At 42.0% G+C, this 27,760-nt stretch overlaps 2 protein-coding genes across 6 annotated transcripts in view; both read right to left on the minus strand.

The window, feature by feature from the left end:
* Window positions 1-375: 375 nt before the first annotated feature.
* Window positions 376-14,242, minus strand: GEMIN2 (gem nuclear organelle associated protein 2). Of its 2 annotated transcripts, XM_053287453.1 has the most exons (10): window positions 13,991-14,241; window positions 10,863-10,947; window positions 8,356-8,445; window positions 7,636-7,695; window positions 7,146-7,259; window positions 5,751-5,795; window positions 4,788-4,856; window positions 2,469-2,579; window positions 1,461-1,522; window positions 376-774 (listed from the first exon to the last, which is right to left on the minus strand). In XM_053287453.1, exons 1-10 carry the CDS (start codon window positions 14,110-14,112, stop codon window positions 735-737), a joined length of 798 nt encoding a protein of 265 aa, XP_053143428.1. In that variant the 5' UTR covers window positions 14,113-14,241; the 3' UTR covers window positions 376-734. The 2 variants fall into 2 exon arrangements, with proteins under 2 accessions (XP_053143428.1, XP_053143429.1); XM_053287454.1 differs by lacking the exon at window positions 4,788-4,856 and having other exon boundaries at window positions 13,991-14,242.
* Window positions 14,243-15,113: 871 nt separating this feature from the next.
* PROSER1 (proline and serine rich 1) overlaps window positions 15,114-27,760 on the minus strand; it is a 35,218-nt gene continuing 22,571 nt past the window's right edge. For 3 of the 4 annotated variants that reach the window (XM_053287451.1, XM_053287450.1, XM_053287448.1), the window contains exons 9-14: window positions 23,247-23,325; window positions 22,377-22,481; window positions 21,646-21,690; window positions 18,289-20,008; window positions 17,573-17,720; window positions 15,114-16,828 (exon numbers count right to left, since the gene is read on the minus strand). In XM_053287451.1, the coding sequence (XP_053143426.1) occupies window positions 16,697-16,828; window positions 17,573-17,720; window positions 18,289-20,008; window positions 21,646-21,690; window positions 22,377-22,481; window positions 23,247-23,325 (2,229 nt within the window). In that variant the 3' untranslated portion in view covers window positions 15,114-16,696. The remainder of the gene's footprint in view (window positions 16,829-17,572; window positions 17,721-18,288; window positions 20,009-21,645; window positions 21,691-22,376; window positions 22,482-23,246; window positions 23,326-27,760) is intronic. The other variant, XM_053287449.1, reaches the window with a different exon arrangement.

Below are 27,760 nucleotides of genomic sequence, written 5' to 3' on the forward strand. Positions count from 1 at the left end.
GGTTCATTTAGGGAAAAGAAGAAGTAAGTAGCACAGCTGAGTTGAGGATAAAAATACAAGAAACACTTGTAGGTGCAACAAGTACAATTTGGTTAACTTTTCTTATGGGACAACAAGATTTTTATTTTACCTGATGAATAACTCTTATTTGATAACTGCAGTTCAGTTTTGGTGATGGGATGAGATGGAGTAGGCTAGAGAAATAAGGGACATAAGAAAACATTTGGGGCTTTTCAATTTAAAAGTGTTGAACCAGAATCTTGGGTATTTAACCAGTATCTATCAAGAGTGCTCACTCCCTTTTTACAAGGAAAATTTAGCTGTTTTAGGACCACATCCTAGTGCAAAGATCTCAGATCCTTCACATCCACAAAACATTTTTGAAGAACTTTATTGTAAAACAAACACTTGACATTGGCTGATGAGGAACTCTTCAAAAGTCTAATTCAGTTCTGCCGGTTTTTAATGATGAATTAGCCTTGCTTGGTGATGTCCATTGAATGAGGAGCTTGCAGCTGATGTCATTGAAGCTGAATTATCCAGTAATACGATTACTCTTGTTCAAACTGGTTTCTCTTTTCACAGAGCACACAATCCCTATCTCCAGTGAGGTCATACAGGAAGGTAGAACATGTCTGCTGTTCACACTTGAGTCAGAACCAGCTAGTTCATAAGTCATGTGACATTCTCCCTTAGAAAGCACAATAGCCTGTGCTTTTATACTCTCCACACTATCAGGATGGCTCATCAGCCAGGTCATGCTGGTCAAAATACCTGGAAGGGAAACCAGGAGTTACTTGAGTTTCTAGGAAAATTCTTCCACAAGATTCAAATGTGGTAGACACAGCACATATCTATCTAGAATGAAGTACTAAGAGTCAAAGCTTTGACATAAATTCTGTGTCCCTAAGAACAGATGCCAGGTGACTAGTCACAGGAGTACAAAGCCTGAGTAGAAGCTACAGGTGGAGGTCATTTATACTAGGCAAACAAAGCAACAAAAAGGTCCAAAAAAAGAGATGTCTCCCAGGACATGCAAGTAGCTTGAAGTTTAAAACATCCTGAGAAATTCTGTAATAATAATTATTAAATTCCACTGTGAAATACACACACCTCACTTTACAGTATGAGCTTAGAATTACTAGGGAATAAGGAAGCATCTTCAGGAGACTGGTAGGGACAGGTATAGTGTAATCATTGTCTGCAAGCATCATTGCTCAGTGCATATCATTCTCACAGAACATGGGGTCATAGGCTAGTGATGGCTGAACTCTGCCTTTAAACCCTGAAAAATAACTGAACACATAATCAAGTCAGAACTCAGTCTATCGCTGCTTAACAATGGAGTACCAAAGCTAATCTTGCTGGCAGGCCATTAAGGAAAGCAAGGCACAGTAGCTTCTGAGTGAGTGGCTCAAGCTTAACTCCCTTAAATAGACAAGTTATGTCATGTGCCATACCTGCCAACTAAACAAATCAACAAATTCAGAGCAGATACTCTTTCAACATCATTCTTGTTTTCCTGCAACAGAGGAAAGAAGAGTTAACCTAATGTATGTTATAGCAAGCATCCAAATTATGGTGGGATTGTGAATGCTGACAGACCTAGACTAATTTGATAGATGATCACAAACTCAAAAGAAATACCAGTGTATATACTTAAGAGTATGTTAAGTCACCTAAGCATGATTGTCAGAATTTACTGGTATATGTCTGAAAAATGAGGAAATACTTATTTTGAGATATTCCCAAAATTCACCTGGAATTGTTAACATTTGGATGTTCACTTTAACATATGATAGTATCAACATTCTCTCTTTTTGTCACACTCTATATTCTCAGAATTACAATTCAGAGAAACAAAATATAAAAACAACAACTAGAAAGTTGAACCATTAAGCATGTGGGTTCAATTCCAACTGATATTTATCACGATTTTTTTAAACTCTCCAGTTCAGGATTAACAGAAGAGCTTAACTGGCTGCTCTTGACACTTTGCACTGGTTTAGATATATTTCATGTTGAATAAAATCAAGCTCATTAACTTTCTCAAATGAATACAATAACTACTTAACTTGAGGGGAAAATGTGTATTTCTTTTTTAGAAAGCAAAAAAATAAACCTTTTAAAGGCTTTTACAAACAAAAATACAAACAGCACAATAAAAACCAGGAAAATAGAACAATCATGCAATCGAAAGCAAAATGTTTGATTACTGAACTGCTTAATTTGACCCAGTTACTGTGTGCTTAGGGGTTCAGTTCCGCTTCAGGTTTAAGGCAACAAAAATATTTTTGGTTTGGGCTCAGTTTCAGTTCACCAGAAAAAGCTCTCTGGTTTTCAGGCTCAGTTTAACTCCCTGAACATAAAACTACCCAGATCACTCAGTGGAAGGACATCTATGAGCTATTCATATAAACAATGTTTTCCACTGTTGTTTTTCTACAGTAATTTGCTGATTTGCTTACCTCCAAAACTCTCACTTCAGAGCATCGTCTGGCCAGCTGCCGAATTAGGGAGTGAGCCTCTGGTAACAATGGCTTTTCAAGACAGGCCAGCAGAGCAAAAAGCCATCTGCCCTGGAGGAATTTAATGACATTTAAGCATTAACTTATGGCTGCAACTACAGACATTTTACTCAAGTAAAGTGAGAAACACAGTTAGTGTCAATTTTATCAATATATGCCTGAAAATTTCATGAATACCATGACAAGTCCACAAATCAGTTGGCATAAGACTGAGGGCTCTGTTAAGTCAAATTCAGCCTACACAGGTATCTGTCTATATAAGCACACACATGGCCAGGGTGCACACGCAGTCCTTACCTGCATCTTAAAGGTGAGGAAGTCCTCAGCTGCCTCTTAAAGGTACCCCTCCTCGCACCCCACAAGGGAGTGCACAAATAGCTTGTGCACATCCCTCGGTTCCAGTGCTTTAGGCAGCAGGCAAAACTTCTGGGTTTTCATAAAGGTAGGCAAGTGATTTTTTATAGTACTGCTTTTCTGCTCTTGTAATACAAGTTATCTCCCTTTTAGTTGATTCCTGTTGTTTCTTTCTTGCTGGGGCTATTCTGTTTATTTCATTATTCTGTTTTGCTCCTTTTTTCCTTCTGATGTTTTGGTTTGTAGATTGAGGTTTATTGTTTTAATGATTTCTTGTAAGCCACTTTCAGTTTGGTGACAAAGCACATATATTTATATTGCATTTAAAAAAATAAAAGTAAAATAAATATGTGCGTGACAGCTATATGGCTTCTACACAGCCACCCCACCAAGTTCTTTTGAGCTGAAGGAGACCAGGTTGCTGTTGTTGGTAGAGCAACGTGTTGGTTTGCAAGTGGCAGCTGCAGAGGTTGCTCTTTGACCCACCTCCATGCCCAGCACCTTTATCCTGAACTAGGATACAAGCAGAGGCTCATCTCACCATGGGCGGAGCTACAATACAGCAAATGAGTTCAAAGAACCCAGGCATCCAGCTGCTGGAAGCCACCTTGCCCACCCCAGTAGTCATTTAGTTTGATTGCTTCATCTACTGTCTGCAGGGGTGGTGGACCAATTAAAATGGTCCACCCCCGGAGGCTTACGGATCCACTCAGTTTCCAGAGGAGAGCTGGTCTTGTGCTAGCAAGCATGACTTGTCCCCCTAGCTAAGCAGGGTCCACCCTGGTTGCATCTGAATGGGAGACTTGATGTGTGAGCACTGTAAGATATTCCCCTCAGGGGATAGAGCTGCTCTGGGAAGAGCAGAAGGTTCCAAGTTCCCTCCCTGGCATCTCCAAGATAGGGCTGAGAGAGATTCCTGCCTACAACCTTGAAGAAGCTGCTGCCAGTCTGTGTAGACAATACTGAGCTAGATGGACCTATGTTCTGACTCAGTATATGGCAGCTTTCTATGTCCCTAAGCTTGTTAGTGCAGGCATGGTGCCCAGAGATCACTTCCTCATGACAGCTGAGGAACACAAAATATAGTTTCATTTTTGGAGTCTCTAATATCTTTGCAATATATTTTAAAAAACAACAACAATGGCAGTCACGTGCGATCACGACATACGTGCTGAGTACTTCCAACCACTTTTGGCCAAAGAGGGAAGGGGCGGCAGGGAGGTACACTGCTGCCCCAAAATATTTTACAGGACACCAGCGCTAGTGGGCTAATGAGCCCCTGGTGGCGCAGTGGTAAAACTGCCGCCCTGTAACCAGAAGGTTACAAGTTCGATCCTGACCAAGGGCTCAAGGTTGACTCAGCCTTCCATCCTTCCGAGGTTGGTAAAATGAGTACCCAGAATGTTGGGGGGCAATATGCTAAATCATTGTAAACCGCTTAGAGAGCTTCCAGCTATATAGCGGTATATAAATGTAAGTGCTATTGGGGGGGAAAGCGGAGGGAGGGGTATGTGCACACACACACACCCAGTCCTACCCCCCACCCCTTCGAGCCACCCCCGCCCGGTTCTGTGCACATCCCTAATGTCAGCAAGACCATAACAGGATCATAGGAACATAGGAAGCTGCCATATACTGAGTCAGACCATTGGTCTATCTAGCTCAGTATTGTCTTCACAGACTGGCAGTGGCTTCTCCAAGGTTGCAGGCAGGAATCTCTCTCAGCCCTATCTTGGATCATAGCTCTGCTAAATGCCAGGCAGGTATTTTATTAATTTCAAACAATAATAAAAAAGAAACCCTCTAAGTGAGTATATGTGCATCTGTTCCTTATTACATTTCCTTTAACCTAACTTCAACAAAGGATAATTTCCTCCTCTAATTTTCAACATTAAAGAACATTACCAGTTCTGGAGTAAACTCCTTTTCTGAAAGCCAGTTTGTCAGGTATTCTAAGACGCTGGTTACTGTTGCCTTTTAAGGGGGAAAAAAAAAGAGAGAAGCAGCTATGAAAAATGGCTTTTTATACTTTTATGAGTGGTACGTCTTTGGGGTTCTTGCATTAGCAGGTAAGGTCTACCTTGAGATCTGATGTTTTATTTAAATGCAAAGAATAATTAACCAAACAGATGGCTAAATAGTTCAAAGCAACAACAGCTGGTGTGCACATGCAAAGTCAAATAGGAACATAGGAAGCTGCCATATACGGAGTCAGAACATTGGTCCATCTAGCTCAGTATTGTCTTCACAGACTGGCAGCAGCTTCTTCAGGGTTGCAGGCAGGAATCTCTCTCAGCCCTTTCTTGGGGAAGCCAGGGAGGGAGCTTGGAACCTTCTGCTCTTCCCAGTATTAATGTATCTTGTTGTTGTTTTTTAAACTGGCACAACAAATTAGAATTTCAGGCTGTAAGTGACAAACTATTTCTACATGGTTACATACACACATGTAAACAACATTTTTCTGCATTGGAGCATAACCAAATTGTAATTCATTTTAACGGTAAAGTGTGTCGTTGAGTCGATTTTGACTCCTGGTGCCCACAGAACCCTGTGGTTGTCTTTGGTAGACTACAGGAGAGGTTTACCATTGACTCCTTCCGTGCAATATGAGATGATGCCTTTCAGCATCATCTGGGAAACATACATCATAGTCTGGGAAACATGTCAGCGGGGATTTGAACCAGCAACCTTCTGCTTGTTAGTCAAGTATTTTCCTGCAGCATAGTAAAATTGACTGCAGGGTATGTGTGTGCATGAAGCCATTTCCTTTGATAAAAGACCGCATTATAGAAGGATGTCTAGGTAAGTGACCCTACAGCTATAAAGGACCCAATAGCCACCTTTGTAGAGTGATAGAAGTAGATTTACCTGATTCATTCTGCTAACAATGCTCAGCAATGGGGGAAAGCCAATCTGGAAGAAAAACGATCAGGAAGTAAAGGCTTTATGTAGCATAATACATGTACGTACGGTTGAAAATACTTCTAAATTAGCTTGAGACATGAATACTAACAACATGTCTGCTTTACACTTTACTGCTAATGTTTTTTGAAACATCTCTAGTCCATATTCTTAAGTTTTAGTTAACCTAAAAGTAACTTTGGTCAGGTCCAAAGACCCATATAACCAGGCCCACACATCCAAGGAAGCTGCATGCTTCTCAGAGAGCAATGACTCACAGCAAACTACTTTTGAAAAGGAGTTCATAAGACATCTTTCTGCTGTTCAAAAAAAAGGTGGAGTAACTTTTGTACTTAAGTGTAAGCCTAATATTACAGGTTAATGTAGCAGTATCCCAATTCCTTCTATGTTAATGACTGTGTTGGGATTTTACTATCCAGTCCTATGAGCTGTAGTGTGATTAATCACAATTCAAAGTTGTACAAGATATCTAGCATTAAAAATAATAATTCTAGGGCGCTCTATTAGAAGAGTAACACAGGACTGTGAGTGCAGCTCATAGAGGAGAGCTGGTCTTTTGGTAGCAAGCATGACTTGTCCCCTTAGCTAAGCAGGGTCCACCCTGGTTGCATATGAAAAGGAGACTAGAAGTGTGAGCACTGTAAGATATTCCCCTCAGGATGGAGCCGCTCTGGGAAGAGCAGAAGGTTTCAAGTTCCCTCCCTGGCTTCTCCAAGATAGGGCTGAGAGAGAGAGTCCTGCCTGCAACCTTGGAGAAGCCACTGCCAGTCTGTGAAGACAATACTGAGCTAGATAGACCAATGGTCTGACTCAGTATAGTCAGACCATTATATGGCAGCTTCCTATGTTCCTAATTCTTGTAAAGACTCCCTTTACTCCTGACAAACAAGTTGCTGGGATGGAGGCCAAGCATGCATTCTCTCGCACCCACACAGACAAGATCTGAAAATGCAAGCTGTCTGCTTTCTCCTTCATTTCAATAGATGGAGAAGATTCTCAAGTATACTCCTTTGTTTGCAATGATCAGATCTTTCTACTGAAATTCACTAGAACTCCACATATACAAGATTCACATAGGAAGCTGCCTTATACTGAGTCAAACTATTGGACCATCTAGTCGAGTATTGGCTAATCCGACTGCAGCAGCTCTCCAGGATTTCAAGCAGAAGTATTTCACATCATCTGCTCCCCGAGATCCTTGAGTTGGAGATAATGGGATTGAACCTGGGACTTGTATCATGCAAAGGAGCTCTGTATGCACATCAGAGCATGTACAGGAACCGAGTCAGAGTGCAGGTATTCTTTATGGATATGTTAATTTTGCCCAAATGTATCACCCACCTGTACATAATCAATTCCTTGATTTTCATCACTGGATACTTGAACAGTTGTATCCAAATACAGCTTTTCACCCAGACAAAATTTTTTCCAGCCTTCTTCATCATCTGATTTGGGCTGAAGAAAGCAAACAAGCTAGTTATTTTTCTATTTAATGAAACAAAAATAGTGACCAACATTGACTAATCCTCTGCTAACGCGCCAGAGTTTTCCATTCATTGAAGACTGCCCCCTAATTGTGCAACAGAAAAATCTCAGCGTATTAGCAGAGGGTTCGTCTGGATGTCAGCCGTTGCGTCCCCCCCTCCCCAAGCTAAACTTGTATTTTTAGAGTATAACTAAAAATCACTGCTATGGATCACAGTGCAATTCAAGGTGGGGGGTGTGGGTAGTGGAGGAAAGGTGTTCCAAGGCTCACTCACTCAAATGGCCTACTTTAGAATATTTTGCAGCAAGCACTTCGAAGGCCAAACTACTGGCAAGTTCTACTCACCATTGTAACATTACTGTCCAAATGCTGGGACTTCCAGTGATCCCTGTGCCTGTTCACACTCTGGAAGATTTAAAATGAAAACCCAAGATGAACCTTTCCCTGGAGCTGTGACATTTAGTCAATTAATCAGTTAAAAAAACTTTTTTAAAAAAATGGTCCCAATTAATCAGGCAGCAGATTTCCGATTATTTTTAAATACAAGTACTTGAAGATGGCAAGTACTATCCTGAAAGAGGCACTCCCCCTCATCACTTGGGGAGAGAATGCCTTCACTAAGAGTATGCCTGTGGCAACACACATATTTAAAATAATAATGCCTTTTTCTGTAGAACTATTACTTTTACTCATATACAAGAGAACCAAAGCTTTATTTCAATACAAACTTAAAAAGGAAATAACGAAGATAAAAGTGACAGTTAAAAAAAAATCAAAGTAATAGCCATAATAACTCTTCCCTTTTTTATTTTTAAAAGGCCCTGTGAGAGTTAGTCCCACTGAAAGCAAGCTTTATAAGGAAGGCCAAACTTTCAAAGTGCAAGGTCTTTGGGACTGCTTCTGACTGACAACTTTTCACAGTAAAATGCAACTTTCTTTAAAAAAAAAAGAGAAAAAAAAGGAAAAAAAGATCAAGACTCTTCAGAGCCAGGACAGCTGGAATAATGTGTCAGGAAAAACACCACACATAAGACCACTAGATTCATATGTGCATGTGCTATATACCTGGCGAATGGTTGAAAAGTGAGCCACTTGTTGCTGTTGCCATTTCAAAGTCGGAGAATACCCTTCGGGGGCAGGCCGACATCCTAAAAGCTACAAAAAGCAAAAGGCAAGAATTAGTATAGCTACACTGACAATATCAGTGTGAGTTCTTAAGTTCTTGCTTGACTCATACATTGACTAGCACAGTTTTTCCTTAGAACTACTGGAGGTAGAGAGATAGTGATAGGCCTAAGGTTACCAGGTGTTTTTCACTCAGGGCTTTGAGCTCGCATCTCCTCCGGAATGGAGGGTGTCAGTCTTCCTTCTAACAGGGAATCCCAGATGTTGTTGACTACAACTCCCATAACTCCCAGCCAAAGGCCAACACATCTGGGGATGCTGGGAGTTGTAGTCAACAACATCTGGGATTCCCTGTTAGAGGCCAGATTTCACGTATTGGCTAGATTTACCCCGAAATCCCTGCAAGCTATCAGGGAGCACTTCACACATTATCTGGGGTTTTCATTTCTCATTAGAGTGTAGTCTGATTTATATCCAGGGTAAAAAAAATTCCACTTTTTGCGTGGGTTTTGGGGGGCAACTTCGAACTCACAGTAAAGCCTGCTGTGTGGGAAAAAAAATGCCCTGGTGCACTTCACAGCTGAGTGGGGATTTGAATCAAGGTCTCCCTAGTCTAAGTTCAGCACTCTATTCATGACACCCTGCTGAAAGGAGTGGGGAAACATTCAAATCATATTTAAAAATATGACTGACTTAGAAGAAACTTGAAAGGGGCTCACAAATATTATTGCTAGGTAGCTAGTGACAACCATAAATGTAATTCTTCTGACTCAGCAAGGAAAGCCTCTAGTGGATACTGCCGTAGGACTAGCAGGAACTGCAGACTGTCCAGAGAATATGCTTTGCCCTCAGGGACAAAAAACCATCTAGCATTGGCCCTGATGGGGCAAAATTCTGAAGGAAGTCTATTCTCCTCTATGGTCACCCCAGAATCTGTCTGAATAGCAGCAGTTGAAGGGCAACAGCAGCAAACAACATCCAATAGGGATGTGCACAAATTGTATCCATGCTCAGAGCTGGCACAGACATGGCGTCCACACCCATGTGCCTGTGCATGGGTACTTGTGACGAGCGCTGCTGCAACAGGAAGTTGCATGCGGCAATGGAGAGCAAGATCCTGCTCGCCACTTCCCTCCCTGTAGCACTGAACCGATTCAGTGCTGAACCAGTGCACAAACCTCGGTGCACATCCCTAACATCTGAGCCTTGAGGAGTGGACATTTTTCATCATTGTCATTCCCAGTTCCTTTTATCAATCTCCATTGCTTTAAAAAAAAAACAACCTTATGTTTACTGTGTCCTAATTGAGTCTTATTGTCCGCTATGCTGGATGCCTGTTGTAAAGGGTAAAATAAATAAAATAAAGGACAAATGTTTAAAAAGCCACCACCAACACAAGATGCTGGAGATTGCCTCTTCTGAATAGTGCCAGGCTGCACTGTGTACTAGGATGCAACAACAGTATTATGGGCTGGAAGGTAAAGATTTCTACCCACACACATTTATACCACACCACTCTTCATCTATAAAACCACTTTGCTGGCAGCAAATAGAAAAGGGATGCACAGATGTTGCTTCTGTGGAGTTTCAAGCAAAAAAGCCCAGCCTTGCTAGTACTCAAAGTCGGCTATCCAAGTTCAGCCAAAATCTGTGGACACCCTGGCCTGGACTATCTTATTTATAGTTAAATCATTAATTTTCAGAGAGAAAGAGCGAGTGGAGAACCAACAAAATGGATCATAGAAAAAAAGTTTTATCTTGAATTAAAGTAATTAACAGTAGTAAAATTAATATGGATTTTACTTAACAGAGTTATGGTTTTCATACTACATTTATTTATTAAAAGCGTCATCCCACCTTTCAGGCCACAAGTCTCACAAAATGGCTTACAAATATAATTAGAAGCACCTTGACATACAAGAAAACATAGCACAAAGAACAATACAAATACAACTAACATTAGTGCCCAATGTATTGCTAGGCAATGTATTATATAATAACTGATTATTATATACAGAAAGTGTATTAAGAATAATAAATATTTGTCATTTGTATTAACAACTAGTTTTGAAATGCAAGATTTTTTTCCTAATCCTACATAAACCACTTTGAGAACATTTGGGTTAAAAAGCATAATAATAATAATAATAAATAATAAATAATGTAAGTGCTCATATTTTCCCAAATCATTAATCTTATGATAGTCTGGTTGGAGCCATGGCAAACAATAACAGATATAATGGAGACCATGTCTTGCTTTAAGTAGAACTTTGCCTACTCCAAGTAGTATCTGTTCTATAAGTCATCTAGCCTTAAAGAACAAAACCCGACATTGGAATGGCATGATGGTCCAGTCTTAAACTGGACAAAGGGACTCTCAGTTCAAACATCTCTCCCTATATTTTCTTGAACCCTATTCAAAATAAGAACATTTCTTCAAAACTTACTGAAATATTAACTGTTTGCTTCTTTTTCAGTTTCTTGGGGTCTATTTGGGCCACGACAACATCAGGGCATTTTGCAGCTTCAATCCTACGAAATTAAAAATGAGTGAAAGTTGAAATACCTTTCAATGAATGCAGGGTTTATCCAAACATTGTGGTATGTTACTATATTTCAAGAATCTCCTCAATGTGACATAGTCTCTCTCTTTCTCTTCCTCCATCCTCACATTATCTCAGTCTGTATTACCCTTGTTCTTCAACTGGGCTTTTTCAGAGCCTCTTGATTTTCTCTTCTTTATATAATATGGCCTCTGATACCTAACTCAGTGATCTTCACAGCTGATATCTACACTGGATCATTTAAAACGAAAACTATATTTTCAAATAACATAACAAAGCAACTGCATCTTTACTGTAGTCCAGCATTTACTCACATCACTGTCTTACTTAGGACTGGTCTTTCAGCTGCTATCCTGTGAGCTCTGAGTATTCTTGTCAGTTTCTTTTGGCTTTGTTCTGTGCCTTTAACATTAACAGCAGCACAACAACCAGAAATTAAGTAGGTGAAGCTGTTCCCATAGCAAAGAAAAGCTTTACTCATTACATTTCTATGTGCAAGGCTAGTTTTAAAAGCATAGGAGAAGGATGAGTGAATTAAGAAAAGTGGCAACAGTCAAAATTGCTTCCAAGGACTGCCCCAATAAACCTACTAATAAAATTTTGGGTCTCCACATTCCTTCACCTGTACAAGTAAAACAGATTTTGGATTCAGATATTCAAACCAGAGGTTTTAAAGATAAGCAAACTGCAGGCCTTGGTAAGGTCTTTGCTCTCATCTTTTAAATTCATTTCTTCTTAGAGGCTTCAGACTATTTTAAAGGGCTTATTTTTAAGCCATTTTTGTCAGGTGGTTGAAAATGTTGGGACAGAGATGTCAGAATTATTATGTCAGAGTACAATATTTATGTAAGAAGAAAATGATAGTTACAGTATTCAGTGCATTTATAAACAACCAAAGACAGACAGCTGTGCACTTACAAATATGACCAATAGATTTCATCTGAAAATCTCCCCATTCACTATAAGGTTGCATTTGCACTAGCACACTTCCATTATTTATGCTGGAACTACTACCAAAGAGTCCTCCTTGTGAAACTGAACATGCATTATAGGACCTCCTTGCTTCAAGATAGGATTAGATCAAATCAACCTACACAATCTGTGAACCACTCAGACCAATGCAGCCCACCAACTGTGTAATCTGGCCTTGCAGGAACTTGATAAAAGTCCTAGTTTTTACCACCTGTCCTGGACTGCCAAAACAAGGAGGAATGTTGAGCATCGAATTGGCTTTAATATTTGGCTGGTAGGCTGCAGTCGGCGTGGTCACAAATTGTGCAGGCCTCGACTTGATGATCAACAAGTTCCCTTTAAATCTTACAGTTCTTTTTATTATTCTAGTTTGAAGTTAAGCTATATATAGGATGCAATCCAATAAAAATAGCATGTTTTAATTTTGTTTATTTTTAGGAATTCAGTACACTTAAATAAGAGCGCAATCCAGGCAAGGTTACGACTGAAAGAGTCAACACCTCTGTCAAGTATCCCAAGGGAACTAATGTTAAAAGGAGCAGCAAAAGTATATAATCAGGCCATTAATGAAAATCAGTTGTACTTTTGTTCTATAAGGCTGAAACATATGCACACACCACAACAAAAACAACCAACCCAAAACAGCATTCCACATATCAATGGTGAACAACCCATTGATATAAATAAAAAATGATAAATAAATAAAATAATTCCAAATCAAGTCTACCCTGTTGCCAGTTTCTGGCAGAACTAAATACACCTATAGCCTTATTCAGACATTATGCTGTGTGTTCAGGTGCTTGTCTGTACACATGTGCAGGTTTTTGTGTGAATTACTGTACATATGTTCATTTAAAAAGTGAACCTGGGTACAATCCCTCTCAAGTGCATGTTACAGATAGAAAGCGTGCTATATGCATTTAACATAGTGAACAATAAAATATAGGGACATAGGAAGTTGCCTTATACTGAGTAAGACCATTCGTCCATCTAGCTCAGACATGTAGTCTACTCTACACAGACTGATAGCAGCTTCTACACTGATGCAGGCAGGAGTCTCTCTCAGCGCTATCTGGGAGATGCTGCCAGTGGGGGGTGTAACTATAATAAGGCAAGGGGAGACATTTGTTTGGGGGCCCACTGCCTTGGGGAACCCCCCCCCAGAGGCAAGTCACAGGACTGACTCCCCCAGCTGTGCACCTGCCTGGGCTTCCTTGAGTTGTATTCATCCTCCAAAATTGATGTGGGTGTTGACCTGGAGTTACCAGAACAGCATGTCTTTCTCTAGTACCATTAAATGACTTGCATCATCCACAACACGATTCAGCCTCATTTAAGATTTATTTACTTCATGAGCTGAGCTGGGGGGAGGCGTGGCATTTTAAAATCTTGTCTCTGGGCCCACTCCAATCTTGCTATGCCCCTGGCTGCCAGTGAGGGAACCTGGAACCTTCTGCTATTCCCAGAGCGGCCCCATCTCCTAAGGCTGTGGCTCCCAAACTGGGAGCCTCCAGATGTTGATGAACTACAACTCCCATCAGCCCCAGCTACAATTTATTGTGGCTGGGGATGATGGGAGCTGTAGTTCAGCCCTAAGGGGAATATTTTTCAGTGCTCGCACATGTAGTCTCCAATTCAAATGCAAACCCTGCTTACCAAAGTGAAGAATTCATACTTGCTACCGCAAGACCAGCTCTTTTCTCTGTACATATACTGTACATGCGTGCACAGACTGAAGGTGTTTTGAACATAACGTGTGAATAGGGCTTCTTTGACAAGGTAAACGCTTGTCCTATTGAGCGCTGTGCACTAGCGGCAACCAGATCCAGGTAACCCTTAGCACTAAATCACTGGGGGGAGCAATTTACCCTCCTCCCCACCATCTTGCAGAAAGAAAAACTGCACAATGCCTTCCAAAGGGGCTGCCGGCTGGCCAATCGCAGCCCCTTCCTTCCACTCACCAGGGGCAGCCCCATTCCCAACCCTGATCTCTTTTCTTTCTATTGCGATGGGCACACACACTTGACCAGCCCACTTACTGGACCCGTTTCAAATACTCTTGGGGCGTTCTGGGGGGCACAGTGGGGTCGAAATCCTCCGCGAGATCACAATCCTCTACAGGCAGCAGTCGGGGCATCAATTCCTCCGGCGTCGACTCCATCTCAGTCCCTGGGGCTCCGTCGCCGCCAAAGTTCTGTCACAGAGCCTGCAACACGCATGTGTGAAAGCACAAAGCCACTCTCGACAGCACCACGGCCGCGACGGCGTTACCAACTCACGGCGCATGCGTACTACTTTTAAAGCCGGAAGGAAATGTTTGCGATCTTCAGTCTCTCTGCCCTTGGAGATGAGGCGCGTGCGCACTCGTTTGTGGCAACTTTGTAATTTGGGTTTCCCCAAACTTTCCCCCCTTCTAGATTGTAAGCCATGAGGACAGGGGACTAATTCTTTGTAAGGCGCATTGCACATAGATAGCATAGGTATCCATCTACACGAATTATACCAGGAAAAGGTCTTGAAGTGTATTCATGTTATGATTAAAATTAAATGCAGCTTTTCAGAAAACTTGCATTCAAGGAAGCGGTGGCTTGTCGAAGAACGCCCACTGAGCTTCAGGGTAAACCAGCTGAGCTCTCTCTGCTGTGCTCCAAGAAAATTGGTTTTCATTTTAAATCTGAATTAACTATACCAACTAATTAACGAAGAAGTGTTCAATTTCCTTATCTCTCCAATAATAGGTGTTTTGTACTATGTAAGTCAAATTTAGTTTCTGAGTGGTGTCAATGACATTCACCATTTTAATAAGACGTAAGTAGTGTCCAGTTGACTTCTCTTGTGTTATGTCATTCCCCCACAAACACTGAGTCTTTAAAGCAGCATCAATTGTCCCCTAACTATAGGCTGAGACCTCTAAGAAATCAGAAGACGGAACTTTCCCCCCATCTCTCAATACAGGACATAAAATACACCTCAGAATGGATAAGGTACATACTTACCTGTCTGGAGGACTCAGAAGCTTTCTGACTGCAAGACCACTCGATGCAGATCTTTTCAATATGCTCCAATAAATTTTATTTTTACAAACACCCTATGCTTTGACAATTATATAAACACTGTTTATCTTAAGTTAATTTATTATATATTTTATGCAACACAGAACAATTTTGTAAAGAATTCTTTATTCAGTTCTACTTTAGAAACTTGTGTATGTTTGCTACACATTTTATTTTAAAAAACTTTATAAAAATACAGATATATACACATTAGTGTTCTTCATGCCTGTTCATTTGTTGGAAAGCCTCTACATTAGTAATACCAGCCAGCAGACTTCCATTTTTAGAAAAAAGATTTTAAGCTATGCACTGCAACGAAATCTCTCATAGAGTTCACATTAAAAACACAAAATCAAGTATCATATCTCTACTGTATATCTAAAACATGTTCAAGACTCTTTTAAAAAGATATCAGGGGTTTTTCTATTCATCACTACAGATACTAAACAGTACAGAGCACTTCATTAACATAGCAAGAGCATCTTCTAAATCCTGTATTGCATAATTCCTTCGGGCTCCTGTGACCTGGAGTGTGGCTTGAGAAGCAGGGAAACAACTCAGTTCCAGATTTTTGGATATTCCTTAGACAAAGGGAACATGTGTATAGGTATGCAAAGGCTTAAACTTTCCATTTTCAGAGAGCATTTTAACCATAGAATTCATTCTTATCTGACTACAATACAACATTATATGTTTGTTCTCGCAAGAAAAATTAGTACTTAGTTTACAAGTCAGCAGGTCCTTGACAAATTAGGCAGCATTTGATACAACTTATTTGATAAACTGGAGCAGCTACCAATGCCTTGTTCATGAATTCAATACGACATACATGGTAATCATGGAACACAAACCACAATTTTCAAAATATAGTTCCGAATGATCAAGATGAACTGCGCACTTAATCTGGATTTGCATAAGGATTTTTCCCCAAAAAAACAAGAACACATTTACATATAGTAGGAATCCTAATCTAGAGTTATTAGCATCTTAGAAAACTGAAGAAATACTGATGGCTCATGTTGATAAACGCAGGATGCCTATTGGTGAAAACGGTAGGAACTAATTGATAAATATTAGTTTTAGTGACAATGATTTGGGTAGACATGCATGGGAAAGGCAATGAGAAATAAAAACAATTAAAGCAAGGGACTGGAGCTGATCCTACAGGGAAAAGGAGGTTGTTCTACAAAGTGTAAATTAACATATGATGGATAAAGGAGGGAGACACAATCTTTCAGTGGAGTGGTTGAGTGGGAAGTGTCTGACAATCTGGGAACCCCTGATCTAGAGTTCCTTTTTATCCAATACACATACTGTAGAGAACAATTGCTGAAAAGTCTGTGGCACCTTTGTCCCAGTTCAGTGATGCACTGATTATTGTCTTTAAAATATTGACCTAGGATGTTTCTATTTTAAAAGAGCCTGTGAGGATCCAAGTAACCTCAACTTCCATTTCCTAAGAATGAATGGAGGACACTTAGTGCTTCATAAAGGATATTAATAAAAAGTTCTTAAGAATCCAATTTTTGTAGCTTGCCAGAAACAGCTACTTGGAACCCCTCTTCTCTTCCTCTTGGTTGCTACACATTGAAGTGAACATTTTGCTAAAGCCTTCAATGGAAGTATCATCAGTGGCTTTGCCAAGCTACCACAACATCCTTCAAAAAGGTCTCTTTTTGCAGGTGGTTTTATTTATTGCCATCCACTCTGGGGAAGACTCGCCTGCATTGTAAAGGGCGTTCCAGGTGTTCCTGGTGCTGGAGGATATGTAGTAAAGCCATCAGGTTGAGATGTGTAGTTCTCCAGAGCAGATGCAGAGTGTGCCTTTAAGAAAAAACCATAGAGACAATTGTATCATGGATTCGTAAGAAAGGGTCATGGAGTGGAGCTCTTAGTGAGCTACACAGTATTGCTTCTGTGATCTGTTCCATAGTTGCTTGCTCTCTACCACTTCATCCTTTGACAAAATATTCCAAATTCAATTTTTTAAAAATCCCTTTCTGTTGAGATTTTATTCTAGTTTTATACTGCTGATCTAGGATTTTATGAAGCTGTTTTTGATATTTGTATGGTTCTGCTGTTGGCTGTCCTAAGCATGGGATGATATAAATAAAGCAAATAAATGAAGTGTGTGCAATAGATAGTACATGTTACTTCAACAGGTATACATTACTGTTAGCTTTATGGAATCTGGGTTGTCACACAATGCAGAAAATCACTGCTTATATTCTAAATAAGTTCATGCTCATGATTGTGGAAGAAGACCTTTAAAAGTGGCTACTTAACAACTAATGGCTTAAGGCGATCTGGATAACAGCTAAGTGAGGACTTCAAATCCCACCTCCCTGAACACCTGTACTGTATCTCAATATGAAACAACCTAAATCTTCCTTTTCTAGTTTCTATACACCTATATTAAATTTTGCAAGAAATAACAACCAGACTAAAGTATACTGAACCCATAAATTTGCACCAGAATTTAGAACTTTTAACATGGAGTTCTCACAGCTTCCTTGTCCTTACCTACTAATTTGCAAAATGCCCATTTTTTGTGTGAGGTCCATTTACCTGTAGCAATGCTGACTGTGCAGCTGCACTGTGCTGCAGTTCTTGTAGGGAAGACTGTGTGGCACTCTGGGCAAGTCCAGGGATGCCAGGAAGAGAGAGGAGTCCAGGGAAAACTGTATTTCCAGGGGTCTGAAGCCCAGAAGTCAGGCTGAAATAATTAGATTCAGAATACGATTCAACACTACCAGATACTGCAACAATTCAATGTGCATCATTCCAGAGAATTGTATAGGTATTACACTCCAAGCTATGTCATACAGCTTATATATTTATTTTGCACTCAAGTATGCATCAATTATCATTTGACCAATAGGGTTTTTGCATATGTGGAAATTCTGTTGCCAATGTTTGGCTTAAACAGAAATGTTTAAGATTTAGCCCGACACCATCTTTGTCAATTCCTATTTTAGGACCTCTCAAAAGATCCGAGTAAACTTAAGAGCCAAGTATCCTGAATGAGGAAATGAAGGCATTCACCACTTCAAGGATGCATACCCAACGAATGCCGATTTAAAGGAAACTCAAGATGTATAGCCTACTGACAGATCTCTTTTCTACAGTCTAAATGTATGACACTGGGTACAGTCCTGAGAAACTGAATATAAAAACAAATTATCTGTACTTTATCATTATGTTTAGAATTCATATCTGCATATAAAGACAATCAACAATCTGCCAAAGAGACACTCTTTGGCCTCTTGGAGCAAACAACATACCCAGCCTGTGCAACAAGTGCCGAGTTGAAGTTTGAGCTAAAGGCCGAGGCAAACCCTGGCAGCACTGGAGCCGGAGATGGGGCTGTGGCAGCTGCCGGCAGCGGTGCGACTGCTGCTACTGTAGAAGATGCCTGGAGGCCAGGGAAAGAAGGGAGAGCAGGAGTGACAGAGGGAGTGTTAGAGACAGGGAAAGGAGGGAAGGATGAGCTGCATGAGCCTAGAGGTACTTGAGGAACAGAAAACAGGGAAGGGACAGCACTGCACAAGTTAAGGGAAAATGGGGAAGCTGGAGCAGCTGCTGAAGCAATGAGCGTTGGGAGAACAGTGGTGGTGGAGCTGACATGAGGTGCAGCAATGGCTGATGAGGTCGTAGGCGGGATGGGCAACAGAGACCCCGTTGGAGTAAGTGCTGGATTGCCAGTAAAAGCAAAGCTGCTGGTCAATGAAGTGAAAGGAGGAAGTGCATTATATACAGGAGCTATTGGAGCAGATGAACCATGTGGGGCAATTGAAGGGGAGCTGTTTAGAGGAGCACTCAAGGAGGAGAGGCTGGATAGTGCTGGATTAAGGGAACTGGGTAAGCTGCCTGACAGTGAAGTACTTGAGGTATATGCGTGTCCAAGTGCTGATAAGCCTGAAGTGCTATGAGAAGGCCCAGTGGACTGTGAAGGGCCCTTGAAACCTGAAAGAGTAGGGCTTATGGGTTCAGTTTTGACCAGAGGTGGAATAGCTGTGGCAGCTGGGGTGGACGAAGTCTGCTGTTCGGGATTAACTGGGGTTGGGCAATGTGGAAGAGCAGTAGAGGAGACACAACTGGCAGGTATAATGGATGATGGCAGTGTGGTTAAAGGGGACTGTGTCGGTAATGCAGGAGGGGTTGCACTGTTGCTAGCTCCAGGCTGAGATGGGAGCCCTGGGAAAATGGACAGTCCTGGAGTGGAAGAATGTTGAAGGGCAGAGGTAGCCGTTGGAGTGTAACATTTGTTACTGGATGAAGAGGTGGCTTCAGAATTCTGGCTAGCAAGACCAGACAAGGAAGCAAGCTCAGCTGTCACAGCAGAAGGCAGAGCAGTTGAGTTCATTATTGAAGTATCGTTTACTGACAGAAATCCCTTTAAGACCGACAGTAGTGGGGTGGGCAAGTTAAGCGAACATGGGAGGCTACTGGCAGGAGAACTGGCAATGGCAGAAGGCATGGGACTAGCTATCCCCTGAGGGGTGGGCGTCAAGGATAGAGGAAGGCCAGCAAAGGTGGAGGACAATGAGTTAGGGTTATTAGCTGAGGAAGCGACAGACGTGGCAGAAAAAGGCAGGCTGGCAAATGGTGCAGAGGCAGATGCAAAAGCTTCATTAGGTGCAGGAGTAGCACATGGTGCAGAAAGCCCTTGGGGAGCTGCTGCAGCAGGCAGCACAGAAGCCAGCCCAGAGAAAGGTGCAGGGAGGGGAGTGGAAGTGGCACAATGAGCAGATGTGGCAGGAACACCAGAATGGGATTTGACGACAGTAGAGGTTGGGGTCGATGGCTGAGACTGATGAATGGAGATGACCTGCCCAGGGAAGACGGGAAGAACAGGGGTGGACATGCTTATCCCTGGAATGGTTGGAGATGGAAGTGCTGATGAGTGGCTTATTGCCTTGACAGATGATGGGGTTGGGGCTGGAGTAGCAGCAGGGATAGAACCATGAGGTGTAAAGAGATGATTCGTTTGTGTAGCAAAAGCTGGAAAGAAACAAAACCAGTAAGAATTCTTGGAAACTAGCAGAAATGCTTGTATTCAACATGAATGCATTCTAACACAGTTCACAGAGCTGCTAAAAGCCACAGGAATGAAATAAAATATGCCATACTACAACTTATTAAAAATAAAAAAAAGTAAAATGGTATGCAAAATGAGGCACAGTCACCAGTGCAGTTACTGCTGTTTGAGCGGTATAGAATAAGCAGAATCCATGCAAATAAATTTCACTCCCGTGACTGCTCTTGCCCAGTTATCTGTACAGTCACTTGAGAAACTGATGCCCATAAAACCTTCATGGATCCAGATTCTGCTTTTTGTTTTGCCAGGTATGAAGTTAGTTTCTGTCTTGTGTAAGGATACAGTAAAAATTGGCCAGATTGCCAGAAGTGCTGCCATGAGACAGGGTTGCCTGGCAACAACAACTGCTACCATAGTACTAGCAGCCAGTACTAGCATGGAGAAGTAACTCTTGCCTTTTTCTCTTCGCTTCGCTACGGGGATGCAATTTAAGTCATCATGAACATACTATTGATACGGGGAACTTAAACTGGATTTCTGAGAATCTCAGAAAGGTTTGGTTGTGTGTGTGTGTGTGTGTGTGTGTGTGTGTGTGTTTTAAGAAAGCAACATTAGTTCTCATATTCACATTTGTAAAAATGTTAAAAAATAAATAAATACAGGTAGTGTCTTCACAGAGTTCCAGTGTTTCGGGAACAGCAAAGAGAAAATTTTTGCCCTATATATTAACTGGTGCTTTCCTCAAGATTTCAAGCACTGTTCCTTCACCTAAAAACCCCAAATGGTCCCTTCACTTGTCGGCACCTTTCCTCCCATCACTGTGCCATCTAATTTTAAAAAAACCTTAAATATCAGGTCAAAATGAGGCATGCAAATTAAATTTCTTTTGTGCATAGAGTATGAACTGCTTTGGTTGAGAATTCTATTTCATGAAGATGAGTGCAGATATAACAGTGGTTCTTCTTAACTATAGTTTAACAAACCGAGACCCATCCTCAGCAACACATATGCTGCCACTGCTACCCCACCCTTCTCTGGAGCATAGCCCACCCCTTATAGTGGTTAAGCTGTTTGGGGCTAAACCAGCTCAAAATGAGTTTCATATTATGGACTTTGGGGGGCCCTGTTTAACTGTAGCATCATCAGCACTGGTTAACAGCTCAACTTTCATGATATGGGGAGGAGAGACAGGGTTAGGGCAACTGAGCACTTGTAGCCAATGCTAGCATAATAGTTAATAGGGGCTCAATTCTCATCTGTGTGGGCCCAGTTGCAATTAGCAGGAACTTCACAAGTCAGAATTATCAATATAGCACATTTTGAAAGGACGGCAATGGGTTTAATCTAAACTGTGCTTATTTCTGTGCCTGCAGAGCTAAATTCACTAGCACAGACACCTGTAACCAGTTCTTCGATGCACTTATTCATCAGTGCTCAAAGGCAGAAGAAAAATGCTTTTGACACATCAATGAATCATCAACTGAGACAAATCTAGACTGCGGTAGTAAAATGTCTTTGACATCCCAAATGTTTATGTATCCAAACACTTAGATCTACAAGAAATATTTGTTATTCTTTCTGCACGTTACTTACAACTTACCTTGGTTTTGGGAAGGTTTTGCCTGACTGGAAAGTTCTTCATTTTCTACATAAAGAACAGAATTAATTAGGGGGACAAGGAGAATATTAATCAGAGTGCCTATAACAAAAAGGAAGACCTGCTCTAAACCTAATTAAAACAAGCATAAGGCCCATTATTATGACTGGTGTGGAGGGGGAATCAAGAAATTCACACATACACACACACATCCCAGCCACAAAGAGAACTGGCCTCTCACTAGTGTTAGAGGTGGAGAACAGCAGCAACAGTGTCCCCAAGACTAGTAGCTTACTTCTGTTCTAGAATGAATGGGCTCCATTCACTTCTAGGCTGTACCCTGGTTAAACTCCCACCCTCCATGACTCAATTTCCAGCCTGACCAATGCTATGAGGGGCCAAGTCTCTTGCCCCCATTCCTCTCATTCGCCCCAGTGATGGCTACTCTCCTCACACCTCTGCCTCAACATTGGTAACCTTTGGTCATCTGACACCTCACACCTCTGCCTCAACATCACCTTTGGCAAGTGCTGAGGAGAGGGAGGAAAAGCAGAGACATTCAAGCCCAGCCTGGGGCAACTCTCTCTCCCCATCCCTCAGAAACAGCCGCAGGTTTCACATGGAGCGCCATCGCTGCTGAAGGGAAGGAGGAGGAAGCCTGGCAGGGGGCTGTCAGTTGCTGCCCCAGCCATTAGCAAAGGAACATAACCAAGAGACAGGTTTTTATAGGATACCTGCTTTACCTGTTCCTACATGACTAGAAGGATATGGTGGTAGAGCTGGCAAGCCTGGAGCTATGACATTGGCCAATGGAACAAGCCCTGCATTGTTGTAAGCACCTAGTAAGGAAAACAGAAGACAATACAAGACTATGTAATAATAGCGCTACATTAACAATCTCAAGGTTGCATATCAATTCCCTATAGCAAGGGGTTTGCAACAGTATAAAGTACACATCACAGAGCAGAATATTGCCTCTTACATTGAATATACAGACATTCATGGATCCCTGAGCTTTTAGTTTTCCTTTAAAAGGGGCAGATTTCCAAGTTTCACCAAAAACAGTTTTGTAAATGGGTAGAATCGTTGCTTAATATTTAAAAACCGGAAAGTGTCTCTGCTCTCCTTCCTGGAGTCCTCAGTTTGCTTGATTTACTGGGCTCCAGAATTTCACAAGTTTCATTTATCTTTTATGCTGATAAACTGCAACCAGAGTTTCCAAATCTGAGTTCTCTTTTAAAAAGAAAAACAAATTTAAAATGGTCTAAAGGTTGAGAGGAGGAGACAGAATGGTCAGAGCATCTATTCTAAGACCAAGAGGTAACAATGATTCTCTACTCAAGAACGATAAGAACACTTATGTAGAACTGTTTTCCGCTCTGATCATCATAGTTGAAGGAGTTGGACAGAACTCAAAGGCGAACAACAAAGACAACAGTCATATGTTGGGCAGAATTCTATCATGCAGAGAAGACAAACAGATTTAAGATAAATTTAGATATAGAAAGCAAATAAGGATGTTGCATATCAAGGATGCAAGTCTAACCTATCATAGAAATGTTATCAAAGGGGAAATAATTGGGAAACAGGACCAAAGAGCTTACTTGGTGCAATGGTTGCATGTGGTCGACAAGGAGGGATAGGGTAAGGAACAGGCTTATGTGGATTGTATGTTGCTGGAGCCTAAACAAGAAGGGTGATAGTTAGACCACAGCCAAAACTGAGCAGTTACATATTAAGATATTGCAAAGGCAGTAGTAATTTATCCATCCAACAATATATTCCCTAACAGAGGTGGTCAGAAGCTTTATACTAATTTTCAACATTTCAGAGGGAAGTGCATTTATCTAGAAGTTCTCAAAATGGGGAAAAAGCTAAGTCCATATGCTAAAAGTTTAACACCTTAGGCATGACCAATTTGGTTTCCATTTCCATATGGGAAACCAGATGGAATATGTAGGTCATTGGGATATTGAGAGGAGAGCCGATCTTGTGGTAGCAAGCATGACGTGTCCCCTTAGCTAAGCAGGGTCTGCCCTGGTTGTATTTGAATGGGAGACGAGAAGTGTGAGCACTGTAAGATATTGACCTTCAGGGATGGAGCCACTCTGGGAAGAGCATTTAGGTACCAAGTTCCATCTCTGGCATCTCCAAGATAGGACTGAGAGAGATTCCTGCCTGCAACCTTGGAGAAGCTGCTGCCAGTCTGTGCAGACAATAATGAGCTGGATGGACCAATGGTCTGACTCGGTATATGGCAGCTTCCTATGTTCCATTGTTTGGTTTCACTACCTTCCATCTCTACCTTGGAAAGTCCATCTAGGACTTTTTAGCTAGGTTTGTAACTTCTTGAACCACTATCCGTGGTTCAAGAATTCCCGGAATTCCTGATTAGCTGTATGGTACAGCAACTGTATGGTACTAAAGATGTCATACAATTATCTTGTGTGAATGAGAACTACAAACACCTGACTCTTCACTGTACTGAGCCTTCATTGCGATGTTGCTTCCATATTATTACAGTTCTGGGCTGGAAACTCAGCACATTGAAGGCACTGGAGTTATTGAGCAGCCTTCTCCAGACATTATGCTATATTATTATTATTATTATTATTACATTTATATCCCGCTCTTCTTCCAAGGAGCCCAGAGCGGTGTACTACATACTTAAGTTTCTCTTTCACAGCAACCCTGTGAAGTAGGCTAGGCTGAGAGAGAAGTGGCTGGCCCAGGGTCACCCAGCTAGTTTCATGGCTGAATGGGGATTTGAACTCGGGTCTCCCCGGTCCTAGTCCAGCACTCTAACCACAACACCACGCTGGCTCCTATAAGTGCACTCCGGTGTCTCCACACATGTACATATTTTTGTGTAAAAACCTCAATAAATACTTTGAATTTGGCTCAGTGACACAGACCAGAAGCTACTGAAGCTGTTGCAATGCGCGAGTCACATGCTCCCCTTCTGTTGCCATAACTCTGCATAACTTTAACCAGAGTGAACTAATGAACAGAAACAAAGGTTCTGATTCTAAATTGAATCGCAACTAAGCCCCACCAACATCAATGAAACAAATTTCTTGCAACTATTTTAAATCTCGCTAGATGGCATCCAGACTAGTTTTGCACTAGCATGAATGCTATTATTCTCTTATGCTTTCTAGGAGTGATTGCTTTAATTCTCTTATTTATGGCTTGCTTCTAAGCTTCACTTTCTCTTCTGTTCTCACTTTGCCTGTGCTTTTAGTGTTTTCTCTATTGACTATATTTGTCCTGTGTTACAGCTTTCACTCATTACCTCATCTTTTACCCCACTCTCTTCCAATACTCTTGTCTAAATCTTGGGTTACTACTACTTTTCCACGCCTTTGTTCTTTCCCTGGAAGTCAGTGTGCATGCACACATCCCAACACTTGTACCACTCTCTATCCTTGCATTTAAACAGTGCTTAAAAACATCTAAGCCTTTAATCTCTGACCTCTGCTCCTCCTCCTATTCAATCTAGGGATGTGCCCGAACTGGTCCGGAGGCCATTTTAGAGGCCTCCGAACCAGTTCGGACATGGCCCAGTCTGGTGGTTTGGCTCCGAGGGGTGGGGTCTCACTTTAAGGGTGGCAGGGGGTGTACTTACCCCTCCCACCGCTTTTCCCCCTCCGGTGCTCTGTTTTTCAACAAAGTTTTGGGGGTTGCAGTGTTCCTCCCTGCCGCCCCACCCCCATCGTTAGCAGGAAATGGCGGAAGTAGCTGCTGCGCCTGTGCCTGCCCTACGTGCTTGTCACCATCGTGCGTGCCCGACGTGCACATCACACGTTGCGTGTGCATGTCATGCATGCAACATGCGCACGGCAGATGCGTGCGTGGCAGCTACTTCCGCCATTTTCTGCTAACGATGGGGGCAGGGGCGGCAGGGAGGAACACTGCCGCCCCCCGAACCTTGTTCAGAAATGGTGCACTGGAGGGGGCAAAGTGACGGGAGGGGTAAGTACAACCCCCTCCTTAAAGCGAGACTCCCCTCGGCGCCAAACCACATCTCCGCAGTTCCGTGCACATCCCTAATTCAATCTTTTCTCATTTCCCAATGGCCTTAAAAAAAGAAGCTGGTAGGCAGGACTTCTTCATAGCACCTAGTGTCTGAAACATTTTAAAACACTTTACAAATAATGGCCAACATGACTGACAACTCTACATCAGTGCTGGGGACCTCCTGTGCAACTTGAAAGGCAGCCCCAGCAGTGTAGTGGAACGGGGCTGCTACAGAATGACTTAAAACTGCTTCTGGGCAGTTTTGCTGTGCCACTTCCACTGGAAACAAATGAAGCAGCACTGTGTGACTGCCCAGAAGTTGTTTTAAGTCATTTTGCAGCAGCTCCATCCTGCTACTACCGGTACTGCCAGGGCTACCTTTCAAGTTGTGCAGCAGCCCTGGCAGGCCCCTAACATGGATAACATTGATATAGGTCAGCTAATATATTATATATTTACTCCCCAATGACCTACAGTTTCCAAATTTTGCACAAACAGTCCTACCACTGAAATTAGCTGAGTGAACTACATTTTACACTGGAATATGCTTGGGGGCTGTGTTCCCTCTAAGGTGCATGCCTGTGCACCCCCCTCATCATGCAGCTGTTTTTAGCAACCGTACGGTCTTATCACACTGCTGCTCTTGCCACCTTTTCCTGTCCCCAATGTCGCCTTTCTCCCGCCACCAGAGTGGGAAAATTGGTTCTCTCATGCAAGCAAGAGAACCGATTCTCCTGCTCTGGCTGCAGTAAGACCCCTACTAAAAATTGTGACAGGCACGCGTGGGCCTTGACAATGGTGTCAGGGCACCTGTGCACCCGTCGCCATTTCCAACAGGAACTTGCCCAGGGGTGTCAAACCCCCGCAGCACTCCTTCCTTTGGCCCTTGAGCCTTAGACACCCCCCCAGTCATGGACGAGCTGCTCCTTTCTCCACCCACCCCCGCTGCAGTGTGCCGTGCCACTCCTTCCATTTCACTTTTTCCAGCTACGTGGTGTGCAATGGCAATGCAGGGGGAGGGGGGAAGGTGAACAGAACCTTCCACCCACCGTGGTCCACGTCTTCCTTTTCCCTGTGCCAAGCAGAGTGGAGCCAAGCCACTCCCTCCTTTCCCCTTCTTTTCTCCCGGCCCGCTGTGCAGTGCGCAAATGGCATGCCTGGAGAGGAAGATGAATGGAATCTTCCTCCGCTGCTGATGAGCCACCCCTCCCTTCCTCAGCCCCTGACGAAGAATGAGAGAAAGAGGGAGGCTTTCTCCCTCCAAGGGAGGGAGAAAGAAAGGAAGTGGGGAAGAAAGCAGGTGGCAAGAGGTGCCTTCCCCACAGGAGTGAATGGGTGGAGGATAAGGTGTGTGGGGAGGGGTTCTGCTTTTCTTGGACATGATGTTGTTTGGGAGTTATTGAGTGTTAAAAACCTGCCGAGAACTATAATAGTTATAATATTTTTTAAAAATTCTGAAAAATAAAAAATATTAAAGACGGTCAAAGACTCATGTTTAAGTAATGAAAACAGCTGTGATAATATTTCCCAGTTAATTAACTGAAGCCTTTTGTTCGGTATGTGTTCCAGTTATTCCAGATCTTGACTACTGAGGAAATCTAGCACTATTACTTGAGAATTAACAAATTTTGCTAAGTGGCAGAGAAGATAATAGAGTAGAGCAAGCAGGAGCTTTACCCAGTAGATATGATTCTGCCAAGATAGGTCAAAAACAACCACTCTATCAAGACACTACTTAGAGAGAATATATTTTGTCTTCATGAAACTTTAAGAGCTCAGCTTCAACCCAAAAGACAGCATACTTAGTTTGCCACTATAAAGATATAAATCAAATTTTATAAATATATTTTATATTATAATTTTATAAATAGAAGTGTTAAATACACTTCTTTCCTTCCATAATTTGTGTGTGTGTATATATTGTATCTATAGTGGCACATAATAATGCACATGTGTGCACACTGCCTTGATACTGCCGCCCAGAACAAAACTCATTCCACTCACTGATGAAACTACTTAGATGGAACACTGCTTGGGGACATGTTGAAATATTTTTTTGTATTTTTGTTGCAGAAATTCTGAATTATTCTTCATATTT

Source organism: Hemicordylus capensis, chromosome 1, assembly GCF_027244095.1.
Source record: "Hemicordylus capensis ecotype Gifberg chromosome 1, rHemCap1.1.pri, whole genome shotgun sequence".
In the NCBI taxonomy this organism is placed as follows: domain Eukaryota; kingdom Metazoa; phylum Chordata; class Lepidosauria; order Squamata; family Cordylidae; genus Hemicordylus; species Hemicordylus capensis.

Coding starts and splice junctions, on each gene's coding strand:
- GEMIN2 (XM_053287453.1), bottom strand. CDS start 14,112: ATGGAGTCGACGCCGGAGGAATTGATGCCCCGACTGCTGCCTGTAGAG. Junction 8,446..10,862: donor AGCAAACAGTTAATATTTCA/GTAAGTTTTGAA, acceptor TGCTTTTTGTAG/CTTTTAGGATGTCGGCCTGC. Junction 7,260..7,635: donor TGGACAGTAATGTTACAATG/GTGAGTAGAACT, acceptor TGCTTTCTTCAG/CCCAAATCAGATGATGAAGA.